Source organism: Capra hircus, chromosome 19, assembly GCF_001704415.2.
Source record: "Capra hircus breed San Clemente chromosome 19, ASM170441v1, whole genome shotgun sequence".
NCBI classification, from domain to species: Eukaryota; Metazoa; Chordata; class Mammalia; order Artiodactyla; family Bovidae; genus Capra; species Capra hircus.
This window is the reverse complement of record NC_030826.1, coordinates 39423539-39439422: the sequence shown is the minus strand read 5'-3', so window position 1 is coordinate 39439422 and position 15884 is coordinate 39423539. Positions and strand designations below refer to the sequence as shown.

The following is a 15884-nucleotide window of genomic DNA, read 5'->3' as shown; positions in this document are numbered from 1 at the left end:
GCTGCAGTCCATGAGGTCGCAAAGAGTCAAGACTCAGCTGAGCAACTGAACTGAACTGAGGGTACTTAACTGCAGTTCCTCTTGATCCAGAGACCTGTGAACTAAAAAGAAAAGTTATCTGCCCCATACACACAACATACACTGTTACTCACAGAGATAAAATAACGGTAATATATAGTCCCCCAAAAAGGGGGAGTAACAGGAGGCAAGGGCTTCCCAGGTGGCACTAGTGTTAAGGAACCTGCCTGCCAGTGCAGGAGACATAAGAGACTCAGGTTCCTGGGTCAGGAAGATCCTTGGAGGAGGGCATGGCAACCCACTCCAGTATTCTTGCCTGGAGAATCTCAGGGACAACGGGGCTAGCCAAGCTATGGTCATAAGGTCATAAAGAGTCGTACACGACTGAAGCAACTTAGTATGCGCACATGCTCACATCAGCCATGAAATGTAGTAGACATGTTGTCAGGGTCACGTACTGCAGCTAAAACAGAGCAGAACCCTGTGGTCCTTCTCCTCCATGTCCTCTGCCTGCCTTTTGTCTGTAGAAAATCTTTAGCTGAAGAGTAAGTTTAACAGAGAATCAACAAAATGCAGAAGCAAAGGAAAACAAACAAAACCAATAATTGTTCAGTTATTAAACAAAGTCAAGGGTCTTAAGTTCCTCTGCATGGGTGATAAAATCAAGATGGCATTGACGAGACCACTGCATAACCAATTTCAGGATGCCTGTCAGAGCTGACTGTAGCCCCCTCCCTTGGCCTATAAACACACCTGAAATTCCCCTTCAAAAGCTCTCTTGCCCAGGCACTTCCCTGGTGGCCCAGTGGTTAAGAATCTGCCTTGTAACACAGGGGATGTGGGTTTGATCCTTGGTTGGGGAACAACATTGCATGTGCTGCAGGGCAACTAAGCTCGAGTGCCACAGTTATTGAGCCTGCATGGTATAGCTGGAAAGAAGCTTGCATGCTGCAATGAAAGATCTCGTATGCGGCAACTAAACCTACCGCAACCCAAAAATAAATATTTTTTAAAGTACCAGTGAACAACCCATCCCAAACTAAATAAATCAGATAGCCAAATAAATTGCATATCTGAGGCTGGGGTCTAATAATTCAATTAAGGAAAAAAAAAAAAAAGCCTCTTGCCCACTGATTGTCAGTGGTAAGTTGGCCTTCTGACATGAGTCTACTCTGTCCCCTGGTTGCCTGCCTCTGAAATAAAGCATTTTCCTTTCCACCAACCTTGCCTCTCAAGTGTTGGTAAACAGTTGGATCTGACTTTTGGTAACACAGGAGCAGGAAGTGTGCCTTGACTGGGGCCCAGTTCTACTTCCTGGGACTGGTTCCCTAATCCAGTGTTCTCTGTGATTCCTAGTACTGTGTCTTGAGCTCTTAACACTGCTTTCTGAGAGGTTCTCCTTTTACATAAGAAATACCTTATGAAACCAAGTAGCTTTCTCAGGGTGCTTCCTCCCTACAGAAAGTTGAGAGTCAAGAGGTCTCCTTTCATTTTTAAATAGTCTCTGTCCCTTGTTGTAGTTGTACCCAGCAGGTACAACTTCCTTTAAAATTTCTGGGATTTTCTATGAATCTGATTTGTGTTATTCTATGTCCCAAAAGCTACGTCATGATAACTCTTTTTAAGACACACCTCTCCCTATTTTGGTTGTGTCTGTCTGCTGTGGCATATATTCCTTCTAGCTGCTTAGAGGCCATTGTGTCTGGTTGAGTCAGCTAGGCATGACTTTAAATTTTTCTGAATTAGAAGACAATTGCATAACCTTCGGTTAGGCAAAGTTCATATATATGATTTCAAAAGTATTATCTGTAAAAAAAAAAAGATAAATTGGACCTTATCAAAATTAAAAACACTTTTAAAAAAGTATTCTTTGAAAGATATAGATTAGATATAGATAAAGACACAGATATAGATTAAGATATAGAAATAACACAGAATGGGAGAAAGTATTTACAAGTCATAGAGTAGATAATGAATCTGTATTCAAAATATATTAACATAAAGAGCCCCTAAATCTAAGAATGGATGTGAGAGTTGGACTGTGAAGAAGGCTGAGCGCCGAAGAATTGATGCTTTTGAACTATGGTGTTGGAGAAGACTCTTGAGAGTCCCTTGGACTGCAAGGAGATCAGCCCTGGGATTTCTTTGGAAGGAATGATGCTAAAGCTGAAACTCCAGTACTTTGGCCACCTCATGCGAAGAGTTGACTCATTTGAAAAGACTCTGATGCTGGGAGGGATTGGGGGCAGGAGGAGAAGGGGACAACAGAGGATGAGATGGCTGGATGGCATCACTGACTTGATGGACTTAAATCTTGAGTGAACTCTGGGAGTTGGTGATGGACAGGGAGGTCTGGCATGCTGTGATTCATGGGGTAGCAAAGAGTTGGACCCGACTGAGCGACTGAACTAAAATCTAAGAAATTAAACAACTCAAAAGGGTAAATGATTTGAACACACATTTCACCCAAGAAGTCATTTGAACGGCCAAAAACCACATGAAAAGATGCCCAAAAGCATTAGTAATTAGGGAGACACAAATTGGTACCATAATAACACCCCATTCAATTCAGTTCAGTCGCTCAGTCATGTCCAACTCTGCGACCTCATGAACTGCAGCACGCCAGGCCTCATTGTCCATCACCAACTCCCAGAGTTTACCCAAACTCATGTCCATTGAGTCGGTGATGCGATCTAACCATCTCACCTTGCTCTCCCCTTCTCCTCCTGCCTTCAATCTTTCCCAGCATCAGGGTCTTTTCAAATGAGTCAGCTCTTCGCATAAGGTGGTGCCAAGTATTGGAGTTTCAGCCTCAACATCAGTCCTTTCAATGAACACCCAGGACTGATTTCCTTTAGGATGGACTGGTTTGACCTCCTTGCAGTCCAAGGGACTCTCAAGAGTCTTCCCCAACACCACAGTTCAAAAGCATCAATTCTTCTGTGAGCCCTCTTTATAGTCCAACTCTCACATCCATACATGACAACTGCAAAAACCATAGCCTTGACTAGATGGACCTTTGTTGGCAAAGTAATGTCTCTGCTTTTTAATATGCTGTCTAGGTTGGTCATAACTTTCCTTCCAAGGAGTAAGCGTCTTTTAATTTCATGGCTGCAATCACCATCTGCAGTGATTTTAGAGCCCCCCAAAATAAATTAGACTAGCTGAAATAAAGTCAACATTAGACTTCTGTAGAGGTCCAGTGGTTAAGACTCCCTGTTTCCATTGCAGGGTTCAGTCCCTGTTTGGAGATCCCAAATGCCCCGGATGGTAAGATACGGACAGACCGGAAACCTTATACATTGCTGGTGGGAATATAAAATGGTACAGCTACTTTGGATAACAATTTAAAAGTTTAAAATAAACTTAACCATATGATACAAGCCATAAACTCTCCATTTTAGATTTTATCCAAGAGAAATGAGAACCTATTTCAACCCAAAGCAAATGTAACAATTCAAATGTTGTTAGCTAGGAATGAATAAACAAGATTTTTAATTTCATAGGCTGGAATACTATTAAACAATAAAAAGGAATGAACTACTAGTACATGCTGCAACATAGATGAACTTCAAAAACATGCGGAATAAAAGAAGCCACGTCCAAAAAATTGCTTTATTTTATGATTCTATTTTTTTTAATGCTCATTAAAGGAAAACCTACAGAGACAGAAAGCAGATGAGTAGTTACTTAAAGACTGATTGCTGATGGGTGTGAATGATATTTTGGGGATGATGGAATTCATCAAAACTGAATGGCAGTGATGGTTTGACAGCTTTCTAAATTTACTAAAAATTATTGAAGTGTACACTTAAAACCTTCCTGGTGGAAGGTTTTTAATGTTTCTCTGGTGGCTCAGATGGTAAAGCGTCTGCCTGCAATGCGATCCCTGGGTCGGGAACATCCCCTGTAGAAGGCAGTGGCAATCCACTCCAGCACTCTTGCCTGAAAAATCCCATGGACGGAGGAGCCTGATGGGCTACAGTCCATGGGGTCACAAAGAGTCGGACATGACTGAGCGACTTCAATTTCACACTTAAAACCAGTGAATTTTATACTATGTGAATTATGCCATAATAAAGCTGCTAAAATTTCTGTATACAGATGAAATACCATACCGGTGAAGACTTTGCAGTTATTACAACTATTTTTTAAGCAAGGGGATATAAGTTGAGTATCCAAACTTTTTTCTTCATGTGTTTTACTTGTTATATTTTATAATATTATTGTTATATTTTATAATATTATTCAGTCTGTTGCTGAAATAAATTCATGTCATTTGCATGTTATTTGATGAATTTAGAGTAACATCAATTTATTAAATTCCTTTTTCCCTCCCTTCCTCTCATCTCCCTTCAGAACCATATCCCTCCTTTGCCTTTGTCTCCCTTCCCCTCCCCACCACCACCAAGATACAAAGTGAAAAAATCATGGAGGTCTGCCGTGAATTTGCAGTCAAAAAATATTTCCTGATCTGTTTGGTTAAAAATGACATTCATTGGTTCAGGAATTTATAGGCATTGTGTTGTTTACTGACTGTACTGTGGTGAACTAAACGGACAGGCCCCCTTCGTTATTATATCAGAGCTTACAGTCTGATGTATTGGACACCATACCAGCCCAAGGTGCTTTGGGATTTTATCTGAGAAGGGAACAGTCACATCCAGTTAGGATGATTGGAAAAGGTTTCATGACACAGATAACATGTCCAATGGGCATTAATCGATTTCTTTTGACAGAATAGGCAAGTTTGGTTGCACGGTTGCTCTAGAGAAGGTAACATGAACAAAAAGCACAGAGCTTGTTTGAAGAGATGCACATGGTCCTTCATTTTTGTTTTAGTTCTGTTTTCCTCCTCTTGGTCATACTGTAATTGCTATCTGTAAGTAAAAGTTGCTGCAATTTATAAAATGCACCATTATTTTATATATCACACACAAAAAAGTTTTTGATTTTGATTGTAAGATGCGTCCTAAATTCAGAAACTTTAAAATGTGAAAAAGGAATCTTAAAAATTTTTAATTGTGGAAAAATACATATAAAAATTGCCACCCTGTACTTTTTAAAGTGTGCAATACACTCAGTATTGTGCAACCGAATTAAATGACTTACATATGATAGGAGTTTATTTTTCTCTCATATGTAAGTCCAAAAGTATGGTGTCTCTGTAGTCATCTGCAGGCTTTTTCTAGTTTTCTGCTTATCTCTAAACTGTAGTCGTCAGTTTCATGATACAAGATGGAGTCCAGTCATCCTGACCACATTTCAAGCAACATAATTGAGGAAGGAGTAAAGAAGGGGCACACCCTCTCTCATTAAGGACACTCTAAGCCCCCTGATACTGTACACATCACTTTTTCTTATATCCCATTGGCCAGAATGTAATAAGAGATAAAGTCTTTCCACACAGCCATGTGCTAGCTAAAAACTGGGAGTTCTGTTACTCTAGATGTGTAGAGAGGATATTGGGGGATACTAGTAATCTGTGCCAAAATGTGTATTAAATTTTTATTTCCTCTATAATGCTTGAATAATATAGATCAGACCTTTTAATTTCTGGTTTTTGGAGTTGTTAGCTATACTTTAATCAGCAGGGGTCACTGTTGAAAAAGTGTTTCTTTTCCTATTTCCTTTATTAAACCCAGTTGCCATTTCCCACTCAGATCCTGGATTTAAAACCTCTTGAATTGGTTTCCTGTGTCTTTGTTGTGTGCTGAGCATTTAAATTCATTATGTTAGTAAACTAATTCCCAAAGTTTGCCAAAGATTTCAAAACTGATCAGGAAAGCTAAAATAATAGCCAAAAAATGCTTCTTCATTTTATTCAGGAGCTCTTTGTTATAATTACAGTTTATAAAAAGTAGTTTCACAATTATATTCCTCAACTAGGTAATTTGTAGAAAAATAATTACAGTTTTACACAGAGCAGTAATAAATGTTAATGTATGACAAACCAAATCACTTAGATTTTAAAAACCTGAATATATAAGAATGTCCTATCCCTATATACAAGGGATATATTTATATCCCTTATATAAATATATAAGAATGTCCCTCCCTGTAACAGGAGGGCTATTACAGTGTCTGTTTGTTTAGGGGATGATGTCCTACCTTGAAACAAATAATTGAGAGAGAATACTAGAGAATACTATAGTTGCTCTCATGTTCCCACACCACCCCCATCCCCACATCCTTGTAATTGTTTGCAGATAGGTTATTAAAATATGTAATTCTATATCCCTGATGACTCAGACAGTGAAGAACTTGCCTGTAGTGCAGGAGATGTATGTTCAGTCCCTGAGTCTGGAAGATTGTCTAGAGAAGGGAATGGCAACCCACTCCAGTATTCTTGCCTGGAGAATTCTATGGACAGCAGAGCCTGGTAGCTATAGTCCATGGGATCACAAAGAGTTGGACATGACTGAGCAACTAACACTATATATCCACACATTAATATGAAACAAGATAACTAAGAATATCAGATGTTTGAACAGTGACTTCTCTAAAACGAATATCTAAAACCTTCACAAATTTTTCTGATTCATGTATCCTTGGTCTAATTGGTTTTGACATCTTTATATGTTGTATGAGAAATCTAGAGTTTGGATTCAGCTAAAATAGTAAGATGTCTAAAACATACATTCTATTGCTTCTGTGATAATGAACTAGAGTGGAAGCCATTTGGATTTCCTAGGAAACATCTAAAATTAATGTGTGTCTACCTCTAGGATTATTTTCCAAGTTCCATTGCTATGTCACTTTAGATAATAAAATATTCTGTGTGTTATAGGGTCCTCAATCTGTTTTTTCTGGTCCATTGGTTCTCAGACTTCAGGAAGCATCAGTATCACCTGGAGGGCTTGTTAAAATACTGGTTGCCTCTCTTTTCCCTCCACCACATCTGGCACTCTGTTTCTGATGCTGTAGGTCTGGGGTACAACCCAGTTCAGTTCAGTTCAGTTGCTCAGTCGTGTCCGACTCTTTACGACCCCATGAATCGCAGCACACCAGGCCTCCCTGTCCATCATCAACTCCTGGACTTCACTCAGACTCACGTCCATCGAGTCAGTGATGCCATCCAGCCATCTCATCCTCTGTCGTCCCCTTCTCCTCCTTCCCCTAATCCCTCCCAGCATCAGTCTTTTCCGATGAGTCAACTCTTCGCATGAGGTGGCCAAAGTACTGGAGTTTTAGCTTTAGCATCATTCCTTCCAAAGAAATCCCAGGGCTGATCTCCTTCAGAATGGACTCGTTGGATCTCCTTGCAGTCCGAGGGACTCTCAAGAGTCTTCTCCAATACCACAGTTCAAAAGCATCAATTCTTCAAGAACTTGCATTTCTAACAAGGTCCTGTTTGATGCTGATGCTGTTATTTGACCACAGTTTGTGAACCACTGATCTTTGTCTACTTGGAGTAGGATACATGTATGCAGAAGGAAGAGGAGGGAAATACAAATCTGGACTGGTGTCTTATACACATGATCTTTCCCAGGTACTCCCAGAACACTATTCCTTTTCTTCTTTACTTTTTCATATACCTCATGTTCATATAGAGACAACAGCGTTTGGCCTATTTAGGCTGAAGGAGTGTAGTGAAGGTCACTGTCGTGTCCAACTCTTTGTGACCCCATGGAGTATACGGTCCATGGAATTCTCCCAGCCAGAAGAGTGGAGTGGGTAGCCGTTACCTTCTCCAGGGGATTTTCCCGACCCAGAAATCAAACTGGGGTCTCTTGCTTTGCAGGCAGATTCTTTACCAACTGAGCTACTAGGGAAGCCCATTTAGGCTAACTTACGGGAAAAAATTGCTACTGGGTGTGATTTTTGTTCCTTTTTAAAAAAAATCTAGAGTTGTACAAGTTGTGTGAACAATACATAGCAGATTTTTATTTTTTATCAGTTTAATTATTGTCTATATTCAAGTGAGCAGAAAGTGCCTTGCTGGGTATTTAGTTAATACTTTGAATATATAAGATAAAGAGTTTAGCATTTCTACTACAAAAGTGATTATCTTTTATATTTTGTGGATTTGAGTTGGGCATAGTCTGTTATATTTGGTGCTTTAGTGATATTTTATACTTAAAAATATAATTTTCTCCAAAGATCTCAAGCTTAAGATACATATTGTATGCTAAGAAGTCCCCCAGGCAGGTCTCAACTTGTGATACATTTAGCTGTCTTTGCAAGACATTGTTATTTATGTCATCAACCCTCGATTATTGAGGGTATACTTTATAACTCCTTCATGCATTCCTTCCCATAAGTGTACCTAGAGAAGAAGGATGATGGAACTTCCCCAGCAGTCCACTGGTTAAGACTCCATGCTTCTGCTGCAGGGGACATATGTTGGATCCCTGCTGGGGGAAGCTAAAATCCTGCGTGGTGTGGCCCCAAAAAAAACAAATAATCACAATAGTCAAGAGTCTTAGAAAATTAGAAACAGTGAAATTTGAGATTTGTTTAGGAGGAAATGTAATGACTTCATTTTGAAAGACTGCTTTACCAAAAAGGAGTATGATTTTTTTCTTAGTAACTTCGTTAATGGATAGAGATTTTAGGGAAGCAGATTCTTCTTTGATGTCAGGTAATTTGCTGAAGCATGTGATTGTCAGTCGGTGGCTTTATTATAACATAGTGTATTTACTGCACTGAAACTTGATAGATGATCCAGCTTTCCACCAGCAATTCTGTAGCTTCTTTAAAATTCCTTTTTTCTCCAGTTTTTTTTTCATTTCCACTGTCCCTATAATCTTACAGAGATCTGTATCATCTTTTACTTCAACTATAATTTTAACATATTTCTAGCTTATCTCCTTGATGCCAGTCCAAATTTAGTATTTGCTTATTTCCATGTTCTTCATTGTAGAGCAGGAGACCCTTAAGTACAGAGATAACATCTTACTGTCTTTGTATTTCATTGCCTAGAAAGGTGCCTAATACTTACAAGATGTTCAGTAAATGTTCACTTCGTGAAGTCAAGAGGCCTCTATGTAATACTAAATAGGAGGGACTGAACATACTCCTCAGTTTCAGTGATATGTGTGTTGTCTTTCCTGACTTTTTATTGGATATATAGGTATTTGATTTTTAATGTAGCTTACTAGACAAGCTTATAGTGGAAGAAATTGTGGGTCTGTTTAAAAGTACCCTTTGTGAGTTACTTCATTAATTTGAATGATCGTTTGTGCATCCAGAATGCATATGGTTGTGGTTATGAAGCATGATTAGTTTTCTGCATGATTCATAAAACTTGAAAGAGAATGTTCCCTATCCTAGGTTTCTGAACAACTCCATGAACAAACAAATATGAGTTAGATATGAAAAATAACCTTGCCTTAAGGTTTTTCAAAGGGTCACTCTGTACTGATAAAATTTTAAGCAAGTAAGCTTTTTGTAGCTCAGTTTCCGTATATGTAAAATGAAGATTAAGGGTCATAAGAAGGTTCAATATATTAATACATAAAAAAGACTAAAAATAGCACCTGGCACATAATGTCAACCTTCTGGCTGCTATTAGTTAATTTTTTTCTAAAGATAAAGATAGAGAGCAAATTAAATGTCTCAGTTTCTGAAAATATGACTTTGGTTTATAACATCTGTTGTACTTATTCTCTTCTCTCCTAAGAGGATTACCTCTAAACTGTTGAAGTGAAGTGAAGTCGCTCAGTCGTGTCCAACTCTTTGTGACCCCATGGACTGTAGCCTACCAGGCTCCTCCGTCCATGGGATTTTCCAGCCAGGAGTACCAGAGTGGGTTGCCATTTCCTTCTCCAGGGGATCTTCCTGACCCAGGGATTGAACCTGGGTCTCCCACATTGTAGGCAGACACTTTACTGTCTGAGCTACCAGGTGGTAGTCTAAATTGTTGAGTTAAACATAATAAAATGTTAAGTAGCACTTGACACGATGATTTTGTTTTTGCAGATGTTCTCAAATAGCGATGAAGCTGTAATCAATAAAAAACTTCCCAAAGAACTCCTATTACGGTAAGTCTAACTTTATGGTGGTTTTCTTGTTGTGTATCACATTCACCTGTTTAGAATAATCTTAGAGTTTTTGCTCATTTTTGTGTATCTTTAGGATCGGGATTATCTGAATTTTAAAATTTATTGATGCCTTTATTAAACAGTCTTATCCTAGGAATTACAGCCTTTTAAAAATTTGCTTGAAACTTTCCTCTTTTACACTCGGGATTTTATTAGAGTAGCATAACTGAAAAAAGCACATTCTCTTTGCAAAATGTTGGAAGTTACTGTGCTCAGGGGCATCTTCTTGCTCATAGCTGCTACTGCTGTCTAGCCCATAACCAGTCCCTGCTTCAGGATGAAAAATATCTTGCTCTAGTGCTGGTAAAGAGTATTTCTGGCATTCCTAAGTATTTGCATGCTGAGTCCTCCACTAGATTGCAAGATCTTGGGAAGCAGGGATTAAATCCTAGGACTTAAACTTTGAAAATGTTAAGAAAAAAAAAAAAAGAACTGAATTGAACTTGAAATGGATTTTTTCCAAAAAAGCAAAAATACGAGCTGGTTGACTATAGTTGAAAGAACATCCTAGACTACCAGAGCCACTGGAAAATGCACTCTGAATATCTTGAGTATCCCATGAATTTCAGTGAAATTTTAGCTATCTTAAAGAAGAATATTTTGAAAACAGGTTATGTTCTTCATTGTTACCATAAACTGAGTACATTAAGACACACTTATTTTTAATATTGGGCTTCCCAGGTAGCGCTCCCTGCCAATGCAGGAGACTCAAGAGACACAGATTCCATCCTTGGGTTGGGAAGATCCCCTGGAGTGGGAAATGGCAATCCACTCTAGTACTCTTGCCTGGAAAATTCCATGGACAGAGGAGCCTAGCAGGCTGCAATCCATGGGGCAGCAAAGGGTCGGCTATGACTGAGCAATCATGCTGTGATCATACTGTGTTTATGTTTTTATATTTTATTAGAGTTTTTCTGTTTTTGTCATGAAACTCTAGATTCCTTACAGTGGTCTACGAGACCTCTCATGTTGTGGCAGGGGAATAATATGATCTGGTTTATATTTTTAAAGAATTAGCCTGGGTACTATGTGCCAACCAGATTGGAAGATTGGAGTGGAAAGCAATAAGAAGGCTATTAAAGAAATCTAGGCAAGAAATGAGGGTAACACGGATAACATCTTCTCTAATTCTTTACATTGCACCATTGCCTGCCCAAGTACCCTCAAAGTTCATGCAGGTTGTTGCCTATGGCAAGATTTCCTCTTTTTTGCGGGGGTGGTGGGGGGGAGCTGAATAATATTCCATTGTACATTTGTGTATCACATTTTCTTTATCCATTCATCCATCAGTGGAAACTTAGGTTGCTTCCATCTCTTCAATTCAGTTCAGTTCAGTTCACTCAGTCCGTCCGACTCTTTGGGACCCCATGAACTGCAGCATGCCAGCCCTCCCTGTCCATCACCAATTCCCAGAGTTTACCCAAACTGATGTCCATTGAATTGGTGATGCCATCCAACCATCTCATCCTCTGTCGTCCCCTTCTCCTCCTGCCCTTCCTGCCTTCAATCTTTCTCAGCATCAGGGTCTTTTCCAATGAGTCAGCTCTTTGCATCAGGTGGCCAAAGTATTGGAGTTTCAGCTTCAACATCAGTCCTTCCAATGAACACCCAGGACTGAGCTCCTTTAGGATGGACTGGTTGGATCTCCTTGCAGTCCAAGGGACTCCCAAGAGTCTTCTCCAACATCACAGTTCAAAAGCATCAATTCTTTGGCACTTATTTATTTAGTTATTTATAATGGTATAGACTTGTGGATATGTGTTTTATTTTATGAGTCATATTGTTACTGTCATTACTTATTGGTCAGATTTTTTGTGTGGCTTCTAAATTTGTGGGTGTGTGTATTTGGAATTTCACACCATGTCTGTGTATTAGCTGTTTTAAAAAATACAGTTTAATAAGTAGCATAGACTATTTGGCTTGGTTAGATTTTTAAGTTGCATATTACATTATTTGATCCAACATGTATCCGTCTACAAGGGGAAAACTTGTGTTGCTAGGGCCAAATTCAGAGCCACAGCCAATTTACCAATGAATTAAGGAAGTGTTCTTGTTTTTTCTTAGCTGTAGCTTACTTTAACTTACTAATTTTCCTCCTTTCCTTTTGAAACAAAGTTTATTAGTAATGCTCCAGCAGGCTGGAATCCACTGCTTGCATAATGTGAAATTCAGTTAGAATTGACAGTACTTCCTTTCAGAGCAGAACCATGTGCATATCTTTAGGAGTACCTCTTAAAAAATGAATGTGTGTTTATAAGACAGAGACTCTTCTGTTTTCCAAGAGCTAATGTAAAGTGACTCGTTTCTCAGGATTCCTTCTGAGGATGATATTGATAACTTTAAAAATAATGTGAGTGGTAAGTAAGACTGTTTGAACCCACATATGCCCTTTTAGCTGTGAAACAGAATGAAATTTTCAGAAAGAAGATTATTATTATTTACAAGAATCTGAAACTTTCTTCATTAATTTTTCGACTCTTGGGGTGTTGACTCATAATTATCATGTAATATGTTATGTGTATGTATGAGTTGGTAGATGAATTTTCTGAAGTTAGATGGAAAGAATGAATTGGCTGGAGTTGTTTGTCTAAAGTAAATAATCATGCTGTATTGGGTCCCCTGGAGTACTCCTAAGTTTGATGATTTTCTGGGAGGACTCAAGGCTCAGCATATAGTCATACTTATAGCTATGATTTATTACAGGGAAAAGATAGAAAGCAAAGTCCGCCCGTATGTCTATCCAACATATTGTACTCTTTTCCTCCTACTAAATAAAACTTCACTTGTTTCACTAAAAAAAAAAAAAGACTGAATGGAGTGAAATAGGAAACCAGGTTTTGCCTTTAAGAGTCCTTTCCCAGTGGAGTCAAACAGGGTGTGCTTAATTCCTCCAAAAATAAGTTACAACAAAAAAGTAAAATGTCTACCAAGGAAGCTTAATGGGGAATAGTGGAAAACCTCTGCAATCCAAATTCTCAAATGCCATCCAAGGTGCAACAGTGCAAGCAACATTTGAAAAAGGGCCTTTCTAATAAGGATAGGCCTGCTATGTTAACTCTTTTCTGTATATATGCTGTCTTATTATATTCTATTCCAGGAAGCTTACAACACTGATGATATCTAGTATTTTCATTCACTTTAATTGCCAAGAGTTCAGGGTGGATAGGGGAGTGTGTTTTCTTACTTTCAAGGGCATACTGGTTAGGAACATCAACTCTGAAATCTGAACACCTGCATTTTGTCATTTACTAGCTGTAAACTGAAGATTTTAGTACCTACCTTTTAGGAAGGTACTAAAATCCTCCCTAGTGACTTAGTGGTAAAGACTTTGCCTGCCAATGCAGGAGAGGCAGGTTCAATCCCTGGATTGAGAAGGTCCCTTAGAGAAAGAAATGGTGAGTTACAGTCCATGGAGTCATGAAAGATTTGGACACGACTTGGCAACTAAACAACAATAAACAAGGATCAAAAGGGTTGGTAAATATAAAGTACTTACTAGAAAGCATGCCCAGCACATAGGAAGTGCAATAAAATGTCATGTATATTACTGTTAATTCTATTTTTTAGTCATAGACCATAAAATGATGTAACTAGATACTCATACTACCAAAAGTGATCATCTCTCACCTTTAAGATGCATTGGCAGATGTTCCTGAATCAAAGAACAGATGTTTCTGAATCAAAGAAATTGCTCTTACTGACCATTTCGTTTTCTAGTCTTCTCAATTATCCAGAACAAATCAGAGAAACAGAAAGCAAGCTGGAAGATCAAATGTGCATTTTACTTGAAGGATACATGCCAGCTATTTCTCAGTTCCCATTTACTCATTATTTATTTTTTTCATTAAACACAGTTAACACAAATTCAATTATGAATATCCATAAATAAAAATGGGATCAGAAGAGTTATGTTGATAGAAGGTCACTGAGTTTATTATTAGCAATCTGGCAATAAGAGAGAATATATAAAAACTAATTTTAAAAGCAAGCAAAAGCAGGGAACTTTTCTGGTGGTTCACTGTTTAAAGCTCTGAGCTTCCAGTTCAGGGGGCACCTGGTTGGAGAATTGAGATTCTATGTGCTGCACGGTGTGGCTTAAAAAAGGAAAGGAAATGAGAAAGAAAAAAGAAAAGAAAACCAACAAAAACAAACATGTAGGATTGAGAAGAGTAGTGGTTCCCAGATGGGAAAGGTATAAAGGGGGTCGGTCAACTGTATGGTGAATTAATGGAAAATAAATTTTGGGTGGTGAGGTATATAGTATACAGTATAGGTGTAGAGTATACAGAAGTAGAAATAGTGTTTTACACATGAGGCTTACACAGTGTTATTAATCAGTGTTATATCAATTAAAAATTAATAGTAACATTCAAAAATATTACAGTACAGGGTTGTTTATTTAATGAAAAGAAGTTTTAGCCACTTAGTTACTCATGAGGATTTTACTGAATAGAATGATAATTGATGTTCTTTATGAAAGCCACGAGATACCAAAAAATAATTAAATTATGTCCCCTTAAACCTTTGAGGGGGGCAGGGATTCATGTGATACATTTTGTTTCATACCGATTTTTAACACAGTAGTTACATACATGACTCTTTATAAACATAAGCAAGTGTTTAGGCTGTTTTTTGCCATACCAGTATGCATGATGCATTTTCATTTAAGTTTGCTACTGCAATTTCCTTGCTGAGAGAATAAAAGAAGTGTATTTTTATTTTACATTAGCAGAATGCTGAAGTTCAATAATTACTATAGGCCTCATTCTTGTCCTTTGTAGTCCTTCAACTTTCTTTCTTTCTTTTAAAGAATTTGTTTCTGTAGAGCAGTTTTAGATTTACAGTGAAATGAGAGGAAGTTAGAGAGGCTTCTCATGTGCCCTCTTCACACATGCAGGCCTCCACCCCCATTATCAACATAACCCACCAGAATGTTTTTTGTCTATTTGTTTGTTTGCCAAAGATGAACCTATATTAACACCTTACAGTTATCTTAAGTCTGTAGTTTACCTTAAGGTTCACTCTTGGTGTTGTAGATTTTATGAGGTGAAATGAAGTCGCTTAGTCGTGTCCAACTCTTTGCGACCCCATGGACTGTAGCCTACCAGGCTTCTCCATCCTGGGATTTTCCAGGCAAGAGTACTGGAGTGGGTTGCCGTTTCCTTCTCCATAGTTTTATGGGTTTGTACAAATGTGTAAGAACATATCCATCATTACAATATCATACATAGTGTTTTTACTGCTGTAAAAATCCTTTCTGCTTTGCCTGTTTATCTCTCTCACTTTTCATCCTTGTTGTTCAGTCACTCAGTTGCGTCTGACTTTTTGCGACTCCATGGACTGCAGCCTGGCTTCCCTGTCCTTCACCATCACCCACAGCTTGGTCAAACTCATTGAGTTGGTGATGCCATCCAGCCATTTCATCCTCTCTCGTCCCCTTCTCCTCCTGCCTTCAGTCTTTCCCAGCACCAGAGTCTTATCCCAGGCAACCACTTTTTTTTTGATCTCCATAGTTTTGCGTTGTCTGGAATATTACATAGTTGGAATGTCCTTAAACCTTACTGTAGGAGACATGCAGAGTACCAAACATTATGTTGGATATAGGAATAAACGGGACTTTTTGTCCTCAAGAAACTCAGTGAGTAGTAGAAAAGACTGACAGGAAAATAATCAATATAAAGGTATAATGGAGGTTTGCCTAGAGCAAAGCTCACGTGTAGGACATTACAAGCCAACCTTAGAGAGTTCAGAAGATGCTTCCAAAGAAATGAGACATGAGCTGAGACATAAAGGGGTAAGTAGTGATTAACTGGATGTTGC

The 15884-nt window shown here is 38.5% G+C and overlaps 1 protein-coding gene across 2 annotated transcripts in view; it reads left to right on the top strand.

Annotated features, from left to right (window-relative positions):
• FBXL20 (F-box and leucine rich repeat protein 20) overlaps positions 1–15884 on the top strand; it is a 98297-nt gene that overhangs the window by 42855 nt on the left and 39558 nt on the right. For both annotated transcript variants that reach the window (XM_018065000.1, XM_018065001.1), the window contains exon 2: positions 9943–10004. In XM_018065000.1, the coding sequence (XP_017920489.1) occupies positions 9943–10004 (62 nt within the window). The remainder of the gene's footprint in view (positions 1–9942; positions 10005–15884) is intronic.